The sequence below is a fragment of the Myotis myotis genome, unplaced genomic scaffold (genome assembly GCF_014108235.1).
Source record: "Myotis myotis isolate mMyoMyo1 unplaced genomic scaffold, mMyoMyo1.p scaffold_m19_p_17, whole genome shotgun sequence".
NCBI lineage: Eukaryota > Metazoa > Chordata > Mammalia > Chiroptera > Vespertilionidae > Myotis > Myotis myotis.
The window spans coordinates 14,366,575-14,392,700 of record NW_023416321.1 but is presented as its reverse complement, the minus strand read 5'-3'; the positions used below and the strand labels follow the sequence as shown (position 1 = coordinate 14,392,700).

Genomic DNA, 26,126 nt, shown 5'->3' with positions numbered 1-26,126 from the left:
ACTTCCGGTCTCTGCTGCCATGCTTATCTACAACCTGACTTTGGTGCCGTTCTCATCTACAGCTCTCCTTAGGACACCATATGAGTATGTGTGGTTAAACCTAGACAGTTTGTCAATAGTCCAGTAATTCCACTAGCAAATTTTATTCTAAGGAAATAAATATGTCTCCAAAAATGAATATGGAAGGAAAGAGATTGTTTACAATGACATGAAAAGTTGGAAACAACCTAAATATCCATCAGTAGTAAGGGACTGGCAAGTAAACTAGGGCACGTTCATTCAGTGGAATGCTCTCCAGACATTAAAAATGATATGTCTATAATGACCTGAAAAGATGCTTATGCTATATTGTTTTCTTGAAAATCAGGATTCAAACTAGGAACTATAGAATTGCTCCGTTATTGTAAACAACAAAAAAGGTCCATATGTCTGAGTATGTGTGTATAGGAAGAAGCCAGGAGAATAAATACCAAAATATTTACCTTTGTTTTCTCATTTATCTTTTCCTGTATGCCTGAAGTTTTGCAACTATCATGTATCATCTAATCAGAAAAAGTAAGTGACATACATAAATATTTCTGGAGCAAATGACGAAGATTGTTTCTACAAGGTATCTCATAAATCAGTTCCCTCTCCAGCCCCAGACACATCTACAGCCCCACCCCTTGTACTAAGCCAAATCACTCCTCAGCTCAGATACTACGTCTGCCTCCCCAATTAGTCCACTCCCTGCACCCATCCTAGCCTTCTCCCAAAACCAGCGTGACTTTTTAGAACACAAATCTAATCAAAGAGAGGGTTTAAAACCGTTCCGATTTTCTCACTGAAATCTATATCTGGCCCAGAAAAGTGGATTTTAAACTTTAGGATTCTTACAAATTAACTGAGGAGTTTGTTCAAAATGCTAATTCCTGAACCCCATCTCCAGAACTAACTTCATATATGCTTTTATTGATTCTGATAACAATTTGTAAATATACATCTATTTATGGCATTATTGGTTCAGTGTCCACCTCTGTACGCTTCTTGAGTGCAGAACCCACACATTTCCACCCAGCAGTGCCTGGAACAAAACAAGATTTAATGAATATTTATTAAAATGGAATGAATGAGTATTAAAAGGTTAAGCCGCCCTGACTGGTTTGGCTCAGTGGATAGAGCGTCGGCCTATGGACTGAAGGGTCCCAGGTTGGATTCCGGTCAAGGGCATGTACCTTGGTTGTGGGCACATCCCAAGTAGGGGGTGTGCAGGAGGCAGCTGAATCCATGTTTCTCTCTCATTGATGTTTCTAACTCTCTATCCTTCTCCTTGTCCCTTCCTCTCTGTAAAAAATCAATAAAGTATATTAAAAAAAAAAAAAAGGTTAAGCCAAGGTGAGCATTTTTTGACTGGACAAGGGACTCTGAGCAGAAAGCCTGCCCCCACCAAGTTATCCCATGTCACTCCAAGACAGGGATCCTCCTGACAGTTCTGTATTGATGGTGCCACCCATTTGCTGTTACTTTTATTCAACCTATGTTGTCTCTTGTTGGGTTGGGTTGGGTTGGCATTTTGCTTTCTCGGTCCTTATGTTTTGCCTTCCCAAACAGAGTGTGAGCCACTTGAGAAAAGAGGTAAGATCATATTTCCTGTTGCCTTTCCAGCACCTATTACATCATAGCAGGTACTCCGTAAAGACTCTGGGATACTGAAGACTGGAATTTCTTCTCTTGCGATCTCAGAACATGAGGACAGAATCCTCCATCTGGTATGACATATGTCAATGACTATCTTGCGGAACACCTGCTAGGCACTTCTGATTCCATAGATGACAGAAATAAATAACTTGCCCCAAATCACGGAGTTCATGCAAGCAAGAACAGGGATTCAAATCTAGTCTCTCTGTCCCCTAAACACAAGGAACAGGGCCTGGGGCAGCTGGGCTCCCAATTCCAGCAGTCTTGCCCCCTTTTCTGGAGGTCCCTGCGACTATCGCCTTGGTCCCCAGTGGTCAAATGTCCTAGAAGTTAATATAACTCACCATATGGGGCCCTGACTAGCCCTCAGGTTTCCCCTTTTCAGCTAAGTGTGGGTTAAATAATTCCGCATTCATTCTACATGTTTCTTGAGTACCTGGGTGCTAGGAATATAGAAATGAATCTGTCTTTAAGGAACTTAGAGTTCCTCACAGAGAATAAAATGTCTTTTGTTATGAGTCCCTAGGGCAGGCCCTTGCTAGGACCATTTACCATGGAAACAGGTGTCCTGGGGCTGTCCTGTTAACCACTCCCTCAGTGTCCCGATGTAGACCTTCTGACCCTGGGACCCGGTGGTGAATTTGGCTTCTTAGTAGAAGAAAATCAGTCTTGGCGGAGAGCCAGGTATTTAACCTGGCAGGTTGGAAGCACTATTGGACTTTGAGAAGAAGGCATCAGGGCTGGGGAGGGGAATGAGGAGTGTTAAGCAACACCATTAGGGGCTCGGGAGTTGCTACTCCTGCCTGGAATCACGAGAAGAGTCCTGGCCAGTACTTGGAGCAGGAGAGAGAGCAGTGTTCCTCCCTGCTTGGTGGACACTGCTGTACTGACCGCTAACCCATCTCCTCCACACCCCCTCTCACTCACCCAGGGTCTATGCCCTCTGAAGTTAGCATTGCTTGGGGAACAGGCAGGATACCCAGTTCCAATGTGCCCTCCCTCACCTTCAAACTTTCACCCAGAATTTCTCCTGCGGTGGAAATCCTCAGATCCGTGGGCAGGATTCCAGAGGCTCTGGGATCCTCTGGCCAGCGTGGTCTAGCTCACATTTCCCTTCTCTGGTGGGATAATACTTAAGGGGTCCTGATGGCCTCCAATGAGTGTCTGGGGTGGAAACAGTCTACTTCTGCCTCAATACAGCCTCTGGCAGGAAATCATACAGAGCAAGAAAGAACTGAGCTGATAAACCCAAGCAATTCACTAGGTCTCTGTGAAAGGAAATGTGCATTCTTTAAGCTTTTGCATTTACCGAGGGCAGCTTGTACCTAAGGCACCTTGTTCCTATTCCATTCAGCAAGAACGTATTGAGCACACTGACATTATGGCATCAGCTGGGGGTTGGGCTTCATGTCAGGGACGCCTCTATTGAGGACATCTCCACGATCTCTGACCTCTAAAGACAGGTCACTGGTCTGGGTCTGCAGGTGTCTGACATCTGCATTGACTCAGGGGCAGGGTTGGTGGGTGGTGGGGACTGTGGCGCTTTGGGGGGAGGGGGAGGCTCTGGGTTCCAGGTCATTTTTAGTTTGGGTAAAGCGCAGTTCTGTAAGTGGGAGCCTGATTGTGCCACTTCTTATCTGTGTGTTTTTGTTAAATGATGTTATCTCAGGCGCCTCAGTTTGTGCACCTCCCTTATAAGTCCGTGGTGACAAAGTACACACACAAAAAAGCTTAGCACAAAACCAGGCATAGTGACAAATGGTCATTAGGATTGCTACAGGGGGAAAAATGAAAGAAAATTTATGAGGCCAGCACAACGCTAGGGACTGTGGGGACGACACATAAACAAACAAACAGGACAAGAGATGAGAAAGCCTGGGTCCTAGGATCAGCTCCATCCCTGTGTGCTGTTGGATAAGTCGTTTCCCCTTGGGACCTTAGTGTCCTTATCTGGGAACAGAACTCGGACTTCTACTCTCTAAGGTCCCTTTCAGTGCGGACACTCGCGAATTCCCAATTGGATGTGATGGCAGATGTGACCACATCCAGCATGGCACTAGGCTCCCATGTTTAAGCTGGGCCTTCATTCTTTCTGGATGCGTTAAGGTCCAGTCCCAGAGGCGTTAAGGTCTGGGATCCTGGCCCAGAGAAACGCCCAGAGGCTTTTTACAATAGGCTCAAGATCCAGAAGAGAATTTATTTCAGGGAAAAACAATTCATGTGCCCCAGGCACAAAGCAAAGGCGTGTCTTTCAGGACTGAGTTGTGCGAGTTGAACTCAGGATGCCTGAGTTTGGCCCAGGTCTCCCTGTGTGATGTTGTACAAGTCCCTTCCTCTCTCTGGACCTTTTGTTTCGTTACCTGTAGCAAGAGGAGGGCGGACTAGATTTCCTTCCTTCCAGCTAGAGGCAGTTCTGATGGGACCATGGGTGACGTTGAAAAGGAAGGATGGGAGAACTGTCCCTCCTCCCCTCCTTCACTCCCCCCTTCCCCTCTGGGCGTAGGGCAAAAGGAAGCTGGTTCCAAGCCAACATCCAGCATCGAATCACACGTGACTGAGATTTTGGAGGAAGAGCAACTAACAGGTTCCTAGGCAAGCCTTCACCCCTCTGGGCTTCATTTTCCTCATCTGTAAAATGGTATGATTGGATGGATGTCTTCTGAGGATTTTTCTAGCTCAGATAGCTAACAGTTCTAGAGTTGTGGCTAAAAAGAAAAAGAAAGAAAAAAGGAGGCCCTGTTTGGAGACAGAGCCTCAGTCATTCCTCACTTGAGAGCCTCACTTGTCCGTTGACACTCTCTGTCCCTTCCCAGGCCTCGTAGCTCCCGCCTTCCTGGGGGAGGTTGGGAGGAGGCCACTGTCTCTACACTCAGCAATGACCAAGCCTGGGGAAACCAGCTTCTAGAACAAGCTGTGAAAGAAGACTATTCTGGATGCAGCTACCATAATTTTTCATGGTGCCTTAAAAAAAAAAACAAAAACGGAGAGCGAGAGCAGCAGAGAGCAGCGGAGAGCAGAGAAGAGCTACAGTCCCCTGGTCTATAGTCCACAGCCATGAGCTCTCACAGCAGCCACAGCTACCTGCTAAAGGACAGCAGGTGACCAGAGGCCTGGGACAGAGGTGGGACCCTAGGACAAGGCTTCTCATCCTTGGAGTGGCCCACATGGAGCCTTCTTAGCCCTCTAACAGCAAAAAGAGCAGGAGGTCCAGGGGGATGACTGAAGAGGGAACCTGTTCTCTTCCCCACCTTCCTCCTGGGACCTGGAGCCAAGGCCCAGGATTCCCTGGACTGGATGTGGCTCCTGGCTGCCTGCTGAGAAGCCAAGGCCACATGAACACAACAGTGCAAGGACAGCTATGGCCAGTCACATCCCACATGTCTACAGGCTCCTCCAGGGTGTCGCCTCTGAGCAGGACATGCATGTCAGGGAGGGGACAGAGGGTATAAATGTGCCTGCCCCCCGGGAGCTTATGATCCTTTGGAAACAACAGCCTCCCAAGAAGTAGGGTTGAGCAGTGGGGAAGGAAGGAGCCTGGGAGACATAGGCCAGCTCTGCCTATAGAAGCTCAGAAAAATCGTTGCCTTCTCTGAGACTCAGTGTTCCCTCTGTGATCAGAGGGTTGGACTGTGTGATTCTGGAAGGTCCTCTTGCCCCTAAGGCCATGAGATAATAGAGGTCAAGACGCAGTGTACTGACATGACATATGGAGGGGCGTGGACTACAGCCACAGAAAACTGGCCCAATTGCCTTTCTTCCCTGGGAGCAGCACCCAGATGAGGTCTCTGTAGGTTTGAGAGGTCTCCCCAAATAGACAGAGAGAGTCATGTCCTTTTTCTCCTGGGATCTCTTTGAGGACCCAGGACATCCCGACAGGAAGTCCTTGATCCACATGTCTAGAAGGCACATTCCATCATCCTCAAGCAGTAAGGTCTCTGGCACATCCACGAGGACACGTCCTGCCCAGTGATCAGACAGAGCAGCAGACAACAGACTTTCATTTCATCCTCCCAACCCCACAGGTAAGCATTCTTATTCTTATTCTTATCCCCATTTGTAAGATGAAGGACCTGAGGCGCAGGAGAAATAAGGAACTGGCCAAAAGCCACAAATCCAGTAAGTGAAGAAGCAGAGATCTGACCCAGGTTATGGGAGCCCAGAGCCTGTTTAGTTTAACCACTGGATTTCAACCCAATAAAAGAGTGAAGACCTTGACCTGGATTGACACTCAGATACTTAGCTGTGAACTTGGAAATGTACTTAATCTCTTAGAATCTATTTCAGCGGTTCTCAACCTGTGGGTCGAGACCCCTTTGGGGGTCGAACGACCCTTTCACAGGGGGTCGCCTAAGACCACTGGAAAACACATACATAATTACATATTGTTTTTGTGATTAATCGCTACGCTTTGATTATGTTCAATTTGTAACAATGGAATTGGGGGTCACCACAACATGAGGAGCTGTATTAAAGGGTCACGGCATTAGGAAGGCTGAGAACCACTGATCTACTTCCTCATCTATAAAAATGGACAATGACATCCTCCTCGGTGGGCTGCTGGGACATGACATGGAGTACCTGCGTGAAGGGCTAGCACAGCACAGCAAAGGGTAAGCCCCACCCTCACCCCAGCCTTGGTTTTACCACTCCTTGGTTCTGAACCAGCTGAAACGGTATTGACCACTTCATTCCAAGCAAGATACTCAATGTCCACGCTAGAAATGGTCGCAACCCCCACCCCCTCTCACTTGGCAGTTTCCAGCTCCTGAGCTCCCCAGCTCCTTCTCCCAGGCTCTGGGAGTAGGTAAGCCCAGATGGCCATCCCCAAGTCTGTTTCCCTGCCCCAGGGATGCAGCAAGAGCAAGGACTCCAGGTTGGGGTTGCCAGAATTAGCAAATAAAAACACAGGATGCCCAGTTAAATTTGAGTTTCAGATAAATACTAATTGTGTAGAGTTCTCATATTAAGAATTCATGACTTGCCCTAACTGGTTTGGCTCAGTGGATAGAGCGTCGGCCTGCGGACTGAAGGGTCCCAGGTTCGATTCCGGTCAGGGGCATGTACCTGGGTTGCGGGCACGTCCCCAGTAGGGGGTGTGCAGGAGGCAGCTGGTCGATGTTTCTCTCTCATCGATGTTTCTAACTCTCTATCCCTCTCCCTTCCTCTCTGTGGAAAATCAATAAAATATATTAAAAAAAAAAAAAAAAAAAAAAAGGGCATGTACCTTGGTTGTGGGCACATCCCCAGTAGGAAGTGTGCAGGAGGCAGCTGATCAATGTTTCTCTCTCATCGGTGTTTCTAGCTCTCTCTCCCTCTCCCTTCCTCGCTGTAAAAAATCAATAAAATATAATTAAAAAAAAAAAAGAATTCATGACTTTTTTTTGAAGTGAACATATCTAGATTTTATTGTCATATAATAAAACAAAATATGAAGCTGAGAACTGATCACTTGACCCTTTCTCTTCGTATCTCCTCCCAGTTCACAATGCTTGCATCCCCTAATAGCCAGCGTTCTCTTAGCCTGCAGTCAGGCTCCACGCATTCAAGCTCGGCACAATCTCCTTTGTAGTTTTAGCCTTTTATCAGAAAATCGGCTTTGTCTGCGCACCATAGCCACTCTGCCTCCTGTCACAACGCCACTTTCCCTGCGCACCCAGGGAAGCCTTGCCCTTCTTGTACTGTGTTGCTTTGTGGGGTTGATGCTTGCCACACTTCTTACAGAAAGTTCGGCGGGTTTTAGGAACGTTCACCATGTTTGAGAGCACTATCGGCAGGGAAAGCAAGAATTCATGACTTTTTAAACTTTATTACTTATTTTATACTTATATTAAAAGTTATTCCTGCCGAGCCCTAGCCGGTTTGGCTCAGTGGATAGAGCGTCGGCCTGCGGACTTAGGGGTCCCAGGTTCGATTCCGGTCAAGGGCATGTGCCTTGGTTGCGGGCACATCCCAAGTAGGGAGTGTGCGGGAGGCGGACGATCGATGTTTCTCTCTCATCGGTGTTTCTGACTCTCTGTCCCTCTCCCTTCCTCTCTGTAGAAAATCAATAAAGTATATTTTAAAAAAAAGTTATTCCTGCCGAAACCGGTTTGGCTCAGTGGATAGAGCGTCGGCCTGCGGACTGAAAGGTCCCAGGTTCGATTCCGGTCCCATGTTCAATTGTGCCTGGATCTCGGGCTCGATCCCCACTAGGAGGCGTGCAGGAGGCGGACGATCCATGATTCTCTCTCATCAATAAAGTTTCTCTCTCTCTCCCTCCCTCCCTCTTCCTCTCTGAAATCAATAAAAATATATTTAAAAGAAAAAAATTATTCCTTATCTGAATTTCAAATTTAAGTGGGTGCCTGCTATCCCGACTACTCCCAAACTTTGAGATTAGGCTGGGAGACTGACCTTAATGGTAGGCAGCCCAGCAAATGACTTTTTTTTTTTTTTAATATATTTTATTGATTTTTTACAGAGAGGAAGGAAGAGGGATAGAGAGTTAGAAACATCGATGGGAGAGAAACATCGATCAGCCGCCTCCTGCACATCTCCCACTGGGGATGTGCCCGCAACCCAGGCACATGCCCTTGACCAGAATCGAACCCGGGACCCCTCAGTCCGCAGGCCGACGCTCTATCCACTGAGCCAAACCAGTTTCGGCAAGCAAATGACTTTTGTTAAGAGTTTTTAGATAATTTTGGATATAATTTAGATAACATAAAATTTACCAATTTTGAATGAACAAGTCAACATTTTTTATTAAATTTACCAAGTTGTACAACCATCACATAATCCAGTTTTAAAACATTTCATCACCCCGGTGTATAATACCCATTTACAGTTAATTCTCATTACCACCTCCACAAATGGCTTTTTAAAACATTTAATAAATTAATTACTTTTTCTGCTATCAAAAATTACAAACTTTTGCCCTGACCGGTTTGGCTCACTGGATAGAGCGTCGGCCTGTGGACTCAAGGGTCCTGGGTTCGATTCCGGTCAAGGGCATGTACCTTAGTTGCGGGCACATTCCCAGTGGGGAGTGTGCAGGAGGCAGCTGATCGATGTTCCTCTCTCATCGGTGTTTCTAACTCTCTATCCCTCTCCCTTCCTCTCTGTAAAAAATCAATAAAATATATATTAGAAAAAAATTACAAACTTTTAATGTAGAAATTCTGGGGGGAATCTGAGAAGTACAAAGAAGAGAATAAAATTACTTCTAAATCCATAATCCAATGAGAACAATTATTAATAATTGGGTGAATACTTTTCCAACCTTTTTTCCATGCTCATATTTTTTCAAGAAAAACTGTATCATACTGGACAAAACATCTTACAATCTAATTTTTCATGAAAATATTCCCAGGGTATTGAATCTTGTTCCACATTAATTTCTTTGGTTGCCTTGTCTCCCATTGTGCTGTTCTCCTACAGTTTCTCTATTCAGTCCCTTTTGGTGGACATTTGGATTGTTTCCAATTTTATACCATTTTAAATAATGCTGTGGTGCACGTTCTAGTAGCTAAATTGCTGCATATATCAATTATTATTTTCTTAGGACAAATCCTTAGAAGTGGAGCTGTTTTATCTAAGAGTTCACACATTTTTTAAGGCTTTTGAAGATATTTGTACTTGATTTTATTATTTTTTTCATTAGTTTTTTTAAAAAGATTTTTTATTGATTTTTAAAGAGAGGAAGGGAGGAGAGGGAGAGAGAGAGAGAGAGAGAAATCAATGTGAGAGCGAAGAATCAATTGGCTGAACTAGCACTTTTTGACGCACAGGACTATGCCCAACCAACTTAGCCACACCCACCAGGGCTATTTTTATTGATTTGAGAGAGAGAAACATCAATTTGTTGTTCCACTTATGTATGCATTCATTGGTTGATTCTTGTATGCGCCCTGACCAGGGATCAAACCTGAAATCCTGGACCATGGAGAGGACACCCCGACAACTGAGCTACCCAGCCAGGGCTTGTGATATTTTTCTGACCTAGTAAGGGACCCAAATGTCCAAGTCAGAATCCTCAACTAAGGTTCAGTCCAAGAGAAGAAGGCTGATTGATGGGGAGTAGTGAGGTACAGGTTGTGGGGAGCAGGTGAAGGAGTGCAGAGGAGAGAAGCTACCAGGTTCTGAAGATCATCAGGTCCTGGGGAGACCCTGTGTGGGCCTTCCCTGAAAACACATAGGATTATTCTTGCCCTCTCCAAACCCCCTCCTCTCCACCAGCCACAGGTGCTCCAGGCAGCAGCTTCAGCAGCTCCTTCCCCGCTGCCCTCATGTTTGTCTTGATGCTCCTCCAAGCAAGCTGGACGCCAGCTCCGGATCCAGCCAGCAGCCTGCACCCAGCCCTGAGCCCCGCCCACACCACAGCCCTGAGTAGGTCAGCCTGGCTTCCAAAGGCAGAGCATGGTACCCCACCAGGGGCTCAGCTCCCCGCCCCACACCCCTCCAGCCTCCCCCCAGCTCTGGAGGAAGACCAGCTCAGGGATGCTTAGGGCGGTGGGGGTTGGATTGGGGGTGTAGATCTTGAGATGACTCACATGCCACCGGAGGGGGGAAAGGGGCTGGGCGGTGAATGGATTGCAAACCAGAGGGAGGGGTCGAGGGGATGAGCTTTGGTGCCTTGATTCGCTCGCGTCATTTTCTTCAACATCTGCAGTGCGTGGGGTTGAGCGATCCCGCTGGGGGGTTGGAGGGGAGGGCTGGGCGGCTCGCTGACGTTTGCTTCCCGCCTGCCGGTTCGCCGGGGCAGTTCATGAATGACTCACTTCATTGTCAGGCTGATTCACTGCTCGCCTGGGGACTGGGGAAGGAGGGAGGCGGATGGCCCCCTCCGTACATCTCACGCGCGCACACGTGCGTTCGCGGGCGGGGCTCCAGCGGGTCCATTGACCTGCTGGGGTCAGGACACGTCAGGTGGGTTTCCCTGTTAAGAGGAACGAGAATGCACACCACTGGCCTGTGGAGAACAAGTTTGAGGTTTCTGTCTACCTGTGACGATTTCCATTCAAATTAATTAAAATTAAACACAATTAAAACTTTGTTCTTCAGTTGCTCTAGCCACGTTTCCAGTGATCAATAGTTGCATGTGGCTCGTGGCTGCTCGAACCGTGCAAACAGAAAATATTTCCATAAACACAGAGAATTGTACCCCACCCCACTGGTCTACCCAGCCTTTAATACACACAAAGCCACCAGCCCTTCCCCACCTCCATACACTCAGATCCCCACCCTCGTAGGCAGCACACCACACACATTTTATTGCACACACATTTTACACACTCGCTCAACATGCGTCACCCACCAACACAACCATGCAAGACTCTTAGACTCATGCCAGTGTATGCCACTTCCCATACCAAGGTGAATGTCAACAGAAACACATAAAGACATCCATCAGCACACTGACCGGCATACCACTGTACATATGATAAAAATACAAATTAGGACAAAATGCATTGGCAAGTATGCTGCAATAGATACAAACGCAAGGCAAGAGGTTCCCATAACAAACCTCAGCACATGTTTGCAAACTCAAGTAGGGGGAAGGAACCCACATGGTTGAGCCCTTGCCAACGTGCCATGGAGTTGGCCATTTCAGTGCCTTAATTTATTTAATCGCATAGCAATCCTGTGAGGAAGAGGTGTTATTCCATTTTCATAGATGAGACAACTAAGGTTCAGAGAGATAAAGTAACTTACTCAAAGTTACACAGTCAGTTAACAACAGGGTCAAATATGAACCAAGATTTGCCTAGCTCCAAAGCCAATGAAAAAGGCTGCACACACACACACACACCAGGCCTGCTCTCCTTTGTCCCTAAGAAGATGAAGCTCCTCATCCAGCAACTGCAGGCCTTTGTGTGAGTGAGTATGGAGTTGCTCAGGCTCGTTCGCACTCTCTCCTGACAAAGGGCATTAAGTCATTCAACAGATGCTTGTTGAGTGTCTTGCATGTGCCAGGTCCTGTGCCAAGTGTGGTTCACAAAATGAAAAGCCATCATGGTTGCCCTGTAGGGACTCGAAGTCCAGCAAGGAGGTGTGAAGAAATCTGAAGAAAACACAGGGCATACAAGAAGCCAAGCCAACCTGGAGCCAGGCCCCAAGTGCAGGGAACCAAGGAGAAGGAAACCTGGGTCTGCCCGGGGCAGGTAAGGAGGCAGCCTGGGACCTAGGGCATGAAAACTAAGTGGGGTGAAGAGGGGTTGATCGTGACTGGGAGGTTGGTTGAAGGCAAGATGTGAAGCAGATGCCAGGGCATTGTAGACCCTGGGGATCTTATATGTCACCTCTGGTGACAGGGAGGGATTGAAGAATTTTTATTTTTTGTTAATCTTCACTTGAGGATATTTTTCCATTGATTTTTAGAGAGAGTGGAAGGGAGAGGGAGAGACACAGAAGCAGCCATGTAAGAGACACAGCGAGTGGTTGCCTCCCACACATGCCCCCACTGGGGCAGGAATCGAGCCTGCAACTGAGGTACGTGCCCTTGACCGGAATCGAATCTGAGACCCTTCAGTCTGTGGGCCAACACTCTATCCACTGAGCCAAACCGGCTAGAACTGAAGAATTTTTAAAAAATATTTTTATATGTTTTTGTTAACTGATTTCTGAGAGAGGAAGGGAGAGGAAGAGAGAGAGAGAGAGAGAGAGAGAGAGAGAGAGAGAGAGAGAGGAGAGAGAGAAACATCATTTGTTGTTCCTCTTATTTATGCATTCATTGGTTGCCTCTTGTATGTGCCCTGACTGGGGACTGAACCTGAAACCTTGGTATTAGGACAATGCTCTACCCAACTGAGCTATCCGACCAATATTTAAATACCAGGCAACCTCCGTATTGTGTCCTGTCAGGCCCTCCTCAAAATGTCCTAGGCCCACATTTTCCATTTGCTCCAGCCACTGCCCCCATCCTCCTCTAGGTTCTAACAGGAAGTGGGGGCAACAGATGCTAAATGTATTTAACTGAGAAAGGTAATGGAGGGAAAAGCATAGGATTTCCAACCAGAAGGTATACCACTGAGTGGCTGTGTGATCCTGAGAGAATCCCTCCCCACCCTGGGCCTCAGGTTCCTAATCTTTAAAGTAAGACCTGCCCCTCACTCTGCACAGGATGTCTGTGACCACAAACTGAGCTATTGGTTAAAACTGGGAGCTGCGGAGTATGGTGTGGATAGGAGTTTCCATTCTTCCTCTTGGCCTTCGGGGCTCTGTGATCTCCTGTCGACCTGAGCTGACCAGGGTCAGAGTCACTGGGAGCCCTAGAACTGGGTCTCGGGGACTGTCCGCCGTGGTGCAGGGTGAGTTGTACCTGGGGTTCCTGTGAGGAGAGGAGGCCTGTACCTGGGAGGGTTGGGATTTTGTCCCCCAGTTCAGAAGCACAGAGGCCTTGAGAAGATTGCTAACTTGGATGAAAGTTAGGAGTCCAGGTGCTCTTCCCCAATGCCATCCTGGCCTCCATTCTGACACAGGACAAGAAAACGGGTCCACATGAAGCTATGATAGAAGCCATAGGCTGTCGGAGGGGAGGCCAGGCCAGACAAACCTAGGAAAGATTCAGGACTGGCTCAGATCAGATGGTTAAGAACTCAAGTCAGAGACCTTCCTCCTGCCTTTTGAATCCTCAAACCTGTGCAGCCCTAGCTGTCATTCTGACTAGCCCTGTGATGACAAGCATAAGAGAAACTGAGGTCGGAGTAAGGGTCGTTAACCACAGCAGGCTTTAGTGACAGAAGCTGGCCTTCCCAGCTCCCTAGGCCCCTGTCCATCTCTCCGCCCAAATCTCCTGGACTCTTTTTGGATCTGTGTCTCCCTGACTTGTGTGTGAACTTGAGGGCACAAGCAGTCATTCTTTTCTCTATCCCCAGGACCAAGCATGGTGCTCAATACATAGTAGCCATTGTGTCATTCAATAACTCTATTGTGTATTGTGCTCAGTGCTGGGGACACAAACTTGAACAAGTCTGACAAGGTCCCTGCCTTCAGGGACCTCATATTCTAGTGAGAAATACACATAATAGAGATGTAAACCATGACAATTATAAATTATGAAAAGTGCTGAGAAGAAAATAGTGATGGGGGGTGGGGGGATGCTACAGGAGAGAATAGATGCCAGGGAAGATCTGAGATCTCAGCTGAAACACCCAAGGATGAAAAGAGCCAGACCGAGAACATCTTTACTTAAAAAATGTGTTGCCAAGATAGATAGATGGATGGAAAGATGAACAGGCAAACCAACGGGGTGGCTTCTGCTGCGAATGAGTCATGCTCAAGTACCCACTCCCTAGTGTGCTTAACACAATAGAGGAGGATGGGCAGGATTGGGCCTAATGCGCCCCAATTGCCAACTTGCTGTCCTCAGAACGCTTATTGAATCAGCCGACCCAGCCCGAGTGGCCGCTGGAGGGCGACCGAGAGCCCAACCGTTTCCCTTTAAGACCGGGGCGGAAGACTGGCGGATGTAGGGCCTTTGTGTCGGCGGGATAAAATAGGCCCGCCCCTTTAAGAGGGCGGAGACGCAGGAGTGGCGGCGGCTTCGAATGCGACCTAGGGCTCGGGCCCTCACCTTCCGGGCGACCCAGTCTTGGCACCGGCCCGGGTCGCAGGGACCTCGCCGATCTCGCCCCAGAGATACTGTCACCCGGACTCCGACCCTCCCGCCCCGGGCCACGCCCGAGGCCCCGGCGACCACTGAATTGGGGCCTGTCGGCTAACCCTTTGGCGGAAGCGCACCCGCCGTCGCCATGGTAATGCCGTGCCTCTGGGCTCTGGGTCCGGGGGCCGACAGCTGCCCTTCAGGCTCCAGCCCCTCCACTGGGCGAGCTGCAGGGCCGGTTTAGGGTTTGGGTGAGAATTAGGTGAGGTTGGGAAGCCTGGGTTTGGCATGGACGCGCCCGGAGACCCTGGGAAGGCTCTCTCTGCGCCCACCGCCCTCTGGGCCTCAGTTTCCCTCCCGTGGCCTTCCAGCTCTTCCTGGCGCACTCCTGCTCATCCTTCCCGATGCGCTCAAATGTCGCGCCTCCCGAGCCTGACCCTCTTCCCCCAACCCGTCCCCTCTGATCCTTGGACCCTTGGGGGCAGGCACAGGCCTTGGCTCTGAGTCCCTGGCCGTAGCTCTTGCTGCTCGAGCATCTGAGGGTAGGCACAGCCCTTGGCCGCTGCAGCCCTTCTGCCTGGAAAGCAGGAACTGTGTCCTGGGGCATCCCACCTTTCTGGGACCCTGGCCTTTGGACATGGGATCAGATAGAAGGAAACCCCTGGCTTGGCTTTCAGACAAAAAGGTCCCTCTGCTAGGCATGTTTGGACTTACGGTTGTGTCTTATGTGTGACAAAGGTTGCTCAGGCCAGACCTTTGGGATGTTGCAAAATCCTCATGCCCATGTGTGCGGTGCTGAGTCTAAAGCACGACCCGTGCTTCCTTTGGCAGCCTTTCCTTTGCCTCTTCCCCTTCCAAGGTTAATGCAGACGGACCCGAGTGGGTGGTTTTATGGAGAAAGGATTTGCAATCATCTAAGTCTCTAAGTAAATCCCACCTCTTCTCATCCCTTATTCCTCCCCCAACACTAGCAAAACAAACAGACCAAAAACAGTACACCTGCTGGTCTTGTTAGAATTGGGAAGAAGCAGAGTGAGGACAGAATGTACTTGCAAATGGCATTTCTCCTCCAACCTCAATTGCTATGTTTTCCTTTCAGGCATGCGGTTTGCAGAAGCTGTTTGCTGTGGATGAGGAGTTTGAAGACGAGGTAAGGAAATGTTGGTGAACAGAGGGGGTCTTAAGATGTCAATACTCAGGGACATATGTAATACTTTCAACAATAAAGAGAAATTAATCAAAAGATGTAAACACCAGGCTCAGAACATTTTGAAACAACCTGCCCCCATCTCCTTTTACTTGATACATACATTTATTTTTGTCTGTGAGAGACTGGGGGATAATGCGAAATGTAAACAACTTATTTAACTGTCTTAGAAATAAAAAGCCAGAGAGGTGAGCTCTCTGATTGTCATACCTGTAAATTATAAGGGCCCCTGCCTGGAAGCTGTGTCTGTAGATGATTTGACTCCCCTTCTTTGTTTTTTTCTTTCTCAATCCTCACCAAAGGACATGCTTTTCTGTTGATTTTAGAGAAAGAGGAAGGGAGAGGGAGAGAGAGAGAGAAACATCGATGTGAGGGAGGAACATCCATCAGTTGCCTCCCATTTACTCCCGGACTGACGATTAAACCCGAAACCTGGGTATGTGCCCTGACTGGGAATCAAACCCGCAAACCTTCGGTGCACAAAATAATGCTCCAATCAACTGAGTCGTATGGCCAGGGCTGGTTCATCTTCTTGATGACATGCTTGAAGTAGGAAGAAAGTTGATGGAGAGCCAGACACAGCACAGCTATTGGACGGCAGGAGGCCTGCTGTCACCAACTGGCCTTCATTCTCTGGCCTTCCATTTTCTCTTCTGCAGCATGCGAGGCATTCTGCCTCACACGTTCTTTCCATCCCTCTCTCCTCAGAAGATAGGGATTAGACTAGATCTGAAGCTGGTACATTAGAATCACCCCTATGAGGGCCCTGTTACACCAATTAAATCAGAATTTTCTGGGATGGACCCAGGCAGGGGTATTTCTAACCTCCAGGTACAGACAGAGACTACTGAACTAGTGACCTCCATAGCTCTCTTCCCACTCAGAGCCAAAGGATATAGTTTCATTTGGGAGGCCCAAAATTTCTACCTCAAATCCTTTATACCGAGAAGTAGGACTTAAGTGAGTAAAGCCCAGAAAGGTAAATTAACCTGCTTAAGAATAAAGCACCAACAGCCAGGATGAGGTCTTGGCCCCTGACTTGAGTCTTAACATACATGGAAATGACTAAACTACGTTTATAGAATAAAATTATTCTATTTTATCAATGACAAGCCATTCAAACCTACTTTTTGTGTCCCAGTGCTTTGCTTTAAAAATCACATTTAGAATTTGCCCAGATGTCAAGTTTGTGCTGAGTACGATTGTGCATGCTGCATCGGGGACCTTTCTGGCAGCCCACCCCCATACCCTCGTTCCTCAGAGGCTTTTGGACCATGAGGTTCTAAGGGGAAAAATCTTTGTCAGACCTCTTCAAAATCAGTCCGGCCTCGCTAGTGTGGCTTAGTGGATTGAGCCTTCTCATGCACCAAGAGGTCACCGGTTCAATTCCTGCTCAGGGCACATGTCTGGGTTTTGGGCTAGATCCCCCGTTGGGGGTGTATAGGAGGCAACCAATCGATGTTTCTATCTCTCTTAAAAAAACACACAATTTTTAAAAAGATCATTCATTGAGGCCCTATGATATAGTGACAAGGGCACATATAGGTTCTAGTTGTGGTTCTGTGAAGTTACTTAACCTCTCTGAGTCTTAGGTTCTGCTTCCAAAAACCAGGAATAATAACAGTACCTATTCATAGGGCCAATGTGAGAATTCACTGAAAAAATTCTGGTAAAATATTTACATGATACCTGACACCTAGTGAGGTTTCAAATGTTAGATATTTTTATTATCACTTGGGGACTTGGGCTGTTATTTTTACAAATAATTCAAAACTTCCAGCTTTGTCAAGAAGATGTGTCCTTGTCTTTGTCTTTTCGCTTTAGAGATGTGTGATTACAGAAAAGGTGACTGTTCAATTGACCCTTTTGAGTCTTTCCAGGTGATGGTAGGGCTGCTAGGCCAGTAGTGAAATTAAGGGTGAAGAACTCTGACAGCTCAAGTTTCTGATCCATGACCAGATCCTTTCCCCTCCCCAAGGCAGATAACATCACATCTGAAAGTGAGGTCTTCCTGGGAAAAGGGATCCATCAACCCCAAGGTCATCAGTCTTTTACTGCTACAATAATTCTAATGTTATTAATATTCTTGTTAAATCCTAAGGCAGTGGTGTTGGAGTATGCTAATACACAAAGCAGGAAAAAACCTTTCTGTAGCCCAGACAATCCAGTGCGGCAGCAGCGGGTGGGGGCGGCGGGACCTTCCTGTCAGGTAAATCAGCAGTTCTGACTCAAAAACACCCTCGGAACAGGTCTGTTGCCCTTGAAGATGTCAGTCTCACCTTGCTTCCCAACTGGAACCCATACTTAATTTAACTTGCCTGTAAAGCTATATTTACCTGCTGCCTATTAGGCCTCTCTGGCTTACTGAAGGCCGTGTGTGTGTGTGTGTGAGTGTGTGTGTGTGTGTGTGGTGGGGTAAGGACAAGCAGCATGACCAGCTGGACAAATCCCTATTTCACAGGCTGGATAGCAGAAAGCTAGACTCCTTGTGACCTTGGGGGATTTGTTTGACTCATTCGTGCCCTAGTATATTTACTTCTCCTGCTGCTCCCCCAACTGCCACCACTGCCCACCCCCCACTTCCCAACGCCCACCCAAGATTGACTAAAGCTACTTGAAGACTTAGCCTGTGAATGTTTCTGGTAGAAGCTGGAGGTAGTGGGCTCAAGGGCAAGATCAAGCGTGGTGAGAGACTCCACCATTGCCTTTCATGCTTTGGGTTCTTGCTTTTGTGTAGCTGCACATATATACACACCACGTGCCTTAGCAGTAAAAGCGGAGCGTTTCTTGATTTCTCACTGTCTCTGCTTCTTTGTAGGATTTCTTGTCTGCTGTGGAAGATGCAGAGAACCAAGTTGCTGGCGCGGGGCCTGTGAATGCTGGGTGCCTCCGACCTGCCTCTTCCAGGCCACAGGACACGGTGCAGGCACGGTCTTCGGGGCAGCTGCCATCATGCCCTACTGCTTCCTCAGAGGCTCTGGACCTACCAGCCCTGGGACTCCGCCTTCCTGCCTCCAGCAGGGGTGCCGCTTCCACAGGAACAGCCCTCCTCAGGCCTGTCGCCTCTCCCAGCAACTGGACTGGCAGTCAGGGAAGAGTGACACTGACAGAAGTGCTCAAAGAACCAGCAAGACCACAGTCCTCAGCCTCCCACCCCCTGCTTACCTTTGAGAACAAGCAGCAGGTGATTGGTGGCTTCGAGGGACCTGAGCAAGATGAATTTGATAAGGTCCTGGCAAGCATGGAACTGGGAGGGCCTGGCATGGAGCTGGAACTTGGAGTTAACAGTGAGGCAACAGGAATCCTGCCCACTGGGCAGCAGGAAGACTCAATATTGACTAAAAAGGCTCGGGTGGCTGCTCTGAGCAGATCTTGCCAAAAGGGCCCCATGCCTGCCACCCACATAACTGGTATCACATCAGCCCAGGGTCAGCCTCCAGATCCTGCCGTCTACTGTAGGACTCCACAGCCCCACTTGAGGACGGGTGCCATGGGTAACCTGCCTATCCCAACTGCCTCGACACTTCCCGCTCAGCAAACCCACTGGGAGGTCTGCCCCAAAGCTTCCCCAGTTCGAGGACCCCAGCTTCTCCAAGCTACCGGGAGGCCTGTTCAGAGCAGCCCTCAAAATCGTGTCCCCAGTCAGCCATTCCAATCTCCAAATGCCCACTTAAGTGGCAAACCTAATTTTCTACGAACTCCCAACTCAAGCTGTTCTACTCTCTCAAGGACTGGCTCTGGATTTTTCCCTCGGGGGCCCTTACAACCCCGAGCTCCACTGTCTTCAGTTGAGTCTCCTGTCAGCACCCCCAAGGGTCCCCAGGCAGCGCTGCAGACACCCATAGTCACCAACCACCTGGTACAGCTGGTCACTGCAGCCAACCGGACACCCCAGCCGCCCGCGCGCACCACCACCCGAGCCAAAACACGCCGCTTCCCTGGCCCCGCAGGCATCCTGCCTCACCCAGTGAGTGACAGCTTCTCCCTGGCAGAAGCCAGAGCCCTCCAGGATGTTGGGGGGAGGAGAGCAAAGGAGAGAAGCAGAGTTGCAGCACTGTCCAGTCCCAGAATATCTTCACTCCTGGGGGAGGGAAGGAAGGAAGGAAGTGCGGGGGGGCGGGGGGCTTCAAATCTGTGGCAGAATCAAAAGAAGTGGGAAGGAAGAATTGAATGCTTGGAAAACCACACATGATAGGGGTGCTTAAGGCTCTGAGAACTTCACAATTTTCTCTTTTAAAATATTTTTATTGATTTCCGAGAGGAAGGGAGAGGGAGAGATAGAAGTATCAATGGTGAGAGAGAATCATTGATTGCCTCCTGCATGCTCCACACTACACTAGGGATCGAGCCCACCCCGCATATGCCCTGACCTGGAATTGAACTGTGACCTCCTGGTTCATAGGTCGGCCACTGAGCCACGCCAGCTGGGTGAGAACGTCACAGTTTTCATGTTTGTTGAGTAACTGCTGTTTGCTAGCACTGAGAAAGGAATATTCCCTCACATTTGCTAAGTTGGGCAATTTGCTTGGAACTCAGAATGCAGATTAAAATAGAAATGGTTCCTGTCCTGAGGAGCTTCTTCTAGGGGAAGAAAGAAATGCAAACAATTATACATAAAATGCACAGTGTGAGTAGAGGTCATCTCTGGGTACTAAGAGAGACTGGGTTCCTTGGGCCTGCTGAGCGGGCTTTGGATGGACAAGCAGGCTAACGGGTGTGTCAGAAGGCTGGGCATGGGGACATTTCAGTGGGAAGACAGGAGGAGCCTGTGCAGAGGTACAGAGGCATGAGAGCAGGATGCTCTCGGGGGGCCATGGGACAGTTTGCTGTGACTGGCGTGTGGGATCCACGTGGGGAAGCTGGGGCTGTGCTGGAGTTTGGATTTCAGCCTGGCTCCAGGTGGGGGGACAGGACCCCTCAAACTAGTCTTGAATCAGATCCTAGACCATTGGACTCCGAGGATCTGGTCTGGTCATGGTAGGCGCAGCCCTTTCCTATCATTTTAAAGGTGTTGGAGACAGTTCCTACCTGTTAGTTTCTCTTTCCTAGCACTTTAAGAGAAATCCAAGGAGGCCATATACATTCCTCCTGGCGGGAAATCTGCAGGGAAGGATTAGGTCCCGGAGAGGGAGTTGGGGAAAGCTGTCCTTTTGCATATCACTGGCCTCTCTATTCAGGTCATCGCCCCCTTCAGGAAGCTCTGGGTTTTGCTCCTGGGCCAGCTCCATCTTCCTCACATTCCCAAAACTATCCCCAAAGCGTCTTTTTTGAGCTGCCAGTGAGGCTCCTGAGACTTTGTTAGGAGAGCTGTAATATGTGTTAATTGTCCCTGATAGTTTCCTGAACTCATTATGTAACCCAGACAAGAAGCTCCGCTTGTAAATAACAGCTGCTGAGCTTGCTCTCACCCCCTTCTCTCTCCCCGTGTAGTTCAGTGGGAAAAATCTGGAGGAGATCATGGTTTCCACGCCCCAGACTCCGACTCATGGCGCTCTGGCTAAATTCCGGACAGAGGTAACGAATTCTGTGCAAATGTCAACTTGTTGGGCATCATTAAGAGTGAGGGACATCCCTGCATCTTTCAGGAGTTGAGAATCAGAGTTGATGCTGCGAGGCCTTCCCCTGGGGTCACACACGAAAGGGGAGTTGGGAAAGGCAGTTTGGGGAGGTGGCAATTTTAGTGGCATAAGGTGAAGCCTATCCTGATGCCAGCCGGTGATAACCGATGCCATGAGCCAGCTTTCTTCCCCAGCTACGAGGAAAGGCCCAGCGAACGCCAGCTTTTCTCGGGAGAAGCATGAATAAGTATTAGGAAATTGTATCTCAGGAACACTTCTCAGGTTTCTGAGAATTAAGCTGAGAGGGATCTGCCTCCATCTTGCCTTTCGGTAGGTGAGACTCAGCCTCCCTCCTCCCTGGCATTTTGGTTGACCTGCTCTGCCCTCAGACTTACTTTGCTTCTAATTCTCTATGGTAGTTTTTCTCTTTACTGCAGCTCCACAGACCAACCAGCCCATTTCAGATCCAAATAAATACTCATCTGAATCAAAGCATTTTTTGATTAAGAGGGCTAATTGTTAAAGCCAGAGGCATCCCAAATAAAATATGACAGGTTTCAGAATGCTGAGGCACTCTGCAAGCCTATAAATGTATGTGGGCGTTCTCTAGCCCGAGACGTTTCCAGTCTGATACAAGAGACAAGCACGGATAGCCTTTTGCTTCAATATAATTAAAGTCAGGACCTGATTTAATATAAAAGAAAAGAAAGGGTGCCTCTGCTATTGTTTCTAAGTATGATGTTATTGTGATACAACAAGATTTCACCTACCATCATCTGACCTTAGAGAGAGACAGAAGACACTCTGGCCACCACGCTACGGGGAACTCGCCCTTTCTCGTCCCCCCTCCATCCTGTCTCAGCTGAGGTCTGTCACGAGGTGGACCATTCATGCAGGCTCCCCCTCTGCTTTGTGGTGCCAGATGGTTACTAGTTCCCAGACATCCGTGGAAGAGGATTTCGGGCGAGGGCCCTGGCTGACCATGAAATCTGCTCTGGGCCTGGATGAGAGAGACCCCACCTGCTTCCTCTGTACCTACAGCATCGTCATGGTGCTGCGGAAGGTAAGGTCCTGGGTGCTGAGACCAAAAGGAAGACCTTTTTGTCTTCTTCACCAACCTGCTCCACCTTACAAAGGGGCTTCTGTTTGCGCCCTCCTACCAGGCCTTTTTCTGAATGGCAGCATGAAGTCCCTTCAGTTATCTTTCATTCACCTACTTTTCCACTGTCATCACAGTATTGGGCGCGGGCAGAAGGAGAGAGTGCATTAGGGGCATGTCTCTGCACAGTCAGGCCCTGGATCGGGGAGTAAGCACACTGCTCCCCAGAGGTCAAGGGTCACATGCAGACACATGTTAGTACATGTGCTAACATATCCTTACCTGTGGCCTAACATGATAGAGCTCTACATAAATACATGGACATGAAAAAAGGAGGCGGGGGAGAGAAATGAAGGTCTGCCAGAGGGAGATGAAATGAGCCCTTTAAACTGCTAATTTGCCCTCCACAAGGGAAGATCATCACCACACCTGTATTCTGTCCCCTCCCCCCGCCACCCTCCAGTTTGCCCTGGCACACTTGGGAATCTTACAACTGGGACGTGGCTGGCTCAGCAAATACCTCTCCTTGCAACCAGGCAGCCCTGAAGCAGCTTCCCAGGAACAAGGTCCCCAACATGGCAGTGATGATCAAGTCCCTGACTCGGAGCACGATGGACGCCAGTGCGGTTTTCAAGGACCCCACGGGTGAGGAGTTCGGTCCCGGGAGTGTCTCCATTTGTAGATGAGAAAATGGAAGTAGTGAGCAGCCCACTTCCCAGCCAGGGCCCAACCAGTCTCTGTGCTGCCCTTGACCCCGACACTGATGGGCCATGCCTTTGCAGGAGAGATGCAGGGCACGGTGCACAGGCTGCTGCTTGAGACCCGCCAGAATGAGCTGAGGCCCGGCTCCGTGCTGCTGCTAAAGCAGGTATGGGAGCTGTTCGCCCCGCCCGCCCTGGGGGCCCCCGCTGTCTGTGTGGCTCTTCCCTCCCAGTGCCAGGCAAGGAGTTGTTGGACTGGCGCTGACCCTGGCTTACTGGAGCTGAGTAAAGACACACCCCGTTCTTTGGGGGTGGACGGGATGGGGTTTGTGCTGTTGGGGGAGGAGGGTGTGGTGAGTGGTTCCGCTCTGACATCAGGGCTGGGCAGGATGATTTGTGTGATCCTCGTGCAAAGACTAAGAAGGGAGAAACAAGTGGGGACCAGGTGGCCATCGGGCAGCATCTAGTGCTTCAGCAGGGCACTGACCTTCCCCTTCCTTGACTCCAGATTGGAGTGTTCTCTCCTTCGCTCCGAAACCACTACCTCAATGTGACGCCCAACAACCTGGTCCATATTTACAGCCCAGATTCTGGGGATGGGAACCTCCTCAGGTCATCTCAGCCCTTCCCCAAGGTAAGAAGAGCGGGATGGAATGGGGACTGGTAGAGCCACTTTCTGCCCGGGTCTTCTGATTTCTTCCCCTCCACCCTGAGCTGAAGAGATGCCTTTGGGGACAGGGCCATCTCTTCCTGTCCCTGATCCAGCTGCCTGCCAGATGGCACAGTAACAGGACCTAGAAGAATAGCTGGCTTCTTGGTGATCCCTGAGAGACTTGAACATTGGAGAAACTGGAGTCACTTGAGACCTGACAAGTTGAGGGTCCATGGGGGGAAGGGAGGGTCAGTGAGTGACTGAGGGCCAGATCTACTGCAGGTGGCAGTGCAGAGAACAGTGAGCCACAAGTGGCCCGTCCGGTGAGCCAGCACTTGCTCTGCATCTTCCCTTTGCTGAGTGTGGGGATACCCGCACAGAACTCAGGTGGGGACACCCCTTTGGGAACTGAGGGAGACTGGGCTTCCGGACAACTCTACTCCAGGCTGTGAGCAGAGCCCGGCCTTGACTTGGCACAGCATCTCCTCTGTGGCCACTCCCACCCTTCCTGGGATCCTGGGCTGGTGTCACAGCCTGGCCCAGGGTCAGGAGACCTGGGTCATGTCCCCACTGTACTGGCAATTTGTAATGTGACCTTGGCAAGTCCTAGCTTCTCTCCTGCTATTGCTTCATCTATAAAACGAGTGGGTTAGAATCAGTGGCTTCTAGTCAAGTTACACCCTTAGTTCTAACTTGCAACTTCCATTTCCCTCATCTTTGTATTTAACCTTCCACCTCACTCAAAAAAAATCTTTGTTTTTCTTTTAAATTTAAAGTCATCAATACTCATTGAAAAAAATTGAAATGGTACAGAATAAAGCAAAACATGAAATTTAACCTCTCCACTCCCATTCCCCAGAGCTAACCATGGTTAATGATTTAGTTACAAGTTTTAATTACCTGTCCATATATTAGCTAGTTTGGGGATTAACAGCTAATTCTTAATCCCAGACTAACTCCTCAACATATTTCTGAATGACCCCTTTACTTTCTGCTCCAGTTGTATAGATTCCCTAAAATATCAGATAAAAATAGAATTAGGTTCAGGGCGCATGAGGCCATATTAAATTATTGACTATTAAAAACAAAATAGAATTAGGAAAGAAAATCAGCCAGAAAGGTTTTTTGTTTCTGTTTTGTGTTTTTAATTATCTGCTGTTTTGGATGTCTGGTGTTTTGGAATGGGCATGGGTGACTGGCCCTTGCCACAGTCCTTCGTCCCATCTTTCCTAAGCCCCCACCTATTCCTTTGAGGTGGTCTGGTGGAGCTAGTACTAACCAGGGGGGTTTCAGGGGCACGGGCATTGGTAACAAGATCCTGTGTCCCCAGGAGCCAGGTAGCTTCCATGGCAGCCTCCAGCATGAGACTGCAAAGCCTGGGGAAGACCTCAGAGCAGCACAGAACCCAGAGGCAGGGGCATTCCTGCAAGAAGTACCCCCGGAAGCAGGTAAGACAATCAGCCCTCCCGGGAACAGAGGAAATTCTATTCCTCTTGAATTGCTCCGCCAAATTCTTCTGGCTGCATCTTGTTCCTCCCATTAATCTTTGGATCTTATGGAATCTTACAGAAATCAGATGGGGTGCCCTCTCTGGCAAACCTGGAGGCCACAAAATAATTAACAGTGTGATAGGGGCCACATAGAGCAAGTAGAGTGTGGCTCACTGGTCACCCCCTGTTTCCAGGCCATGTACTGTTAGCCACAAGGAGGAGGTGGAGCCCTGACCGGTTTGGCTCAGTGGATAGAGCGTCGGCCTGCGGACTGAAGGGTCCCAGGTTCGATTCCAGTCAAGGGCATGTACCTTGGTTTCGGGCACATCCCCAGTGGGGGGTGTGCAGCAGGCAGCTGATCGTTGTTTCTCTCTCATCGATGTTTCTAACTCTCTATCCCTCTCCCTTCCTCTCTGTAAAAACTGAATAAAATATATTTAAAAAAAAAAAAAAAAAAGGAGGAGGTGGACTGACACCATCCTTGTGCCGCCCTTGAGTCTTCTGTGGGCTGATGGCCAGACCACAGAGGCAGGTTTCCCATCCTGACCAGATTCACAGTAGACCAATGGATAAGCCGCAAAGCCCACTTAGTTATAGCCTATGAAGAAGTATTTCTTATGCTAGAAACTTCTCTGGAAACTTGCACTCTATCCTTGTAAGTAAGCTTGATGACAGACCAAACCATCATCAGAAGGTTTCTGGGGTCATGGAATAAGAGTGAAGACGTTGCCTGTAGGATATTGCAGCTGGTATCACATCTCCCCTGTAAGGGCAGACCTGCCAAGCAGGCAGCTGCTAGTGGTGGCTGGACAAGCTCGGAGACACAAATACTAATTCTCACTCTGCTTCCCCGTTTCCTGACTATTCATTTCATTTAACATAGTGTTTCTTCAAATAGTCATAATGTAGCTAGTGAGGGGCAACCTTTTGGTTATAATCAAATTCCAGTCCTGCTTCTCTGAGAACAGTGCTGGTCACCTTAATTAAAGCGTAAGTGCCCCAAACTGACTGTCCTTCTAGCAGCAGTGTTCATTGTGTGCTCGGTGCCAGCCTGGGAGCTGGGCTCTGCAGGTGTAGCTTCCAGTCTGACTTCCTCCTACGGCTGCCTGACCCCGTCCATGAAGCAGGAGTTTCTATTGAAACTGTGACTGTGGCATCA

General features: G+C 48.9%; 1 protein-coding gene across 1 annotated transcript in view; it reads left to right on the top strand.

The window, feature by feature from the left end:
• Nucleotides 1-26,126, top strand: part of HROB (homologous recombination factor with OB-fold) — a 28,995-nt gene that overhangs the window by 1,091 nt on the left and 1,778 nt on the right. Inside the window, exons 4-11 of the mRNA XM_036339595.1 lie at nucleotides 15,360-15,410; nucleotides 18,286-19,434; nucleotides 20,898-20,981; nucleotides 21,948-22,088; nucleotides 22,661-22,769; nucleotides 22,907-22,992; nucleotides 23,334-23,459; nucleotides 24,808-24,925. Of these exons, the coding sequence (XP_036195488.1) occupies nucleotides 15,360-15,410; nucleotides 18,286-19,434; nucleotides 20,898-20,981; nucleotides 21,948-22,088; nucleotides 22,661-22,769; nucleotides 22,907-22,992; nucleotides 23,334-23,459; nucleotides 24,808-24,925 (1,864 nt within the window). The remainder of the gene's footprint in view (nucleotides 1-15,359; nucleotides 15,411-18,285; nucleotides 19,435-20,897; nucleotides 20,982-21,947; nucleotides 22,089-22,660; nucleotides 22,770-22,906; nucleotides 22,993-23,333; nucleotides 23,460-24,807; nucleotides 24,926-26,126) is intronic.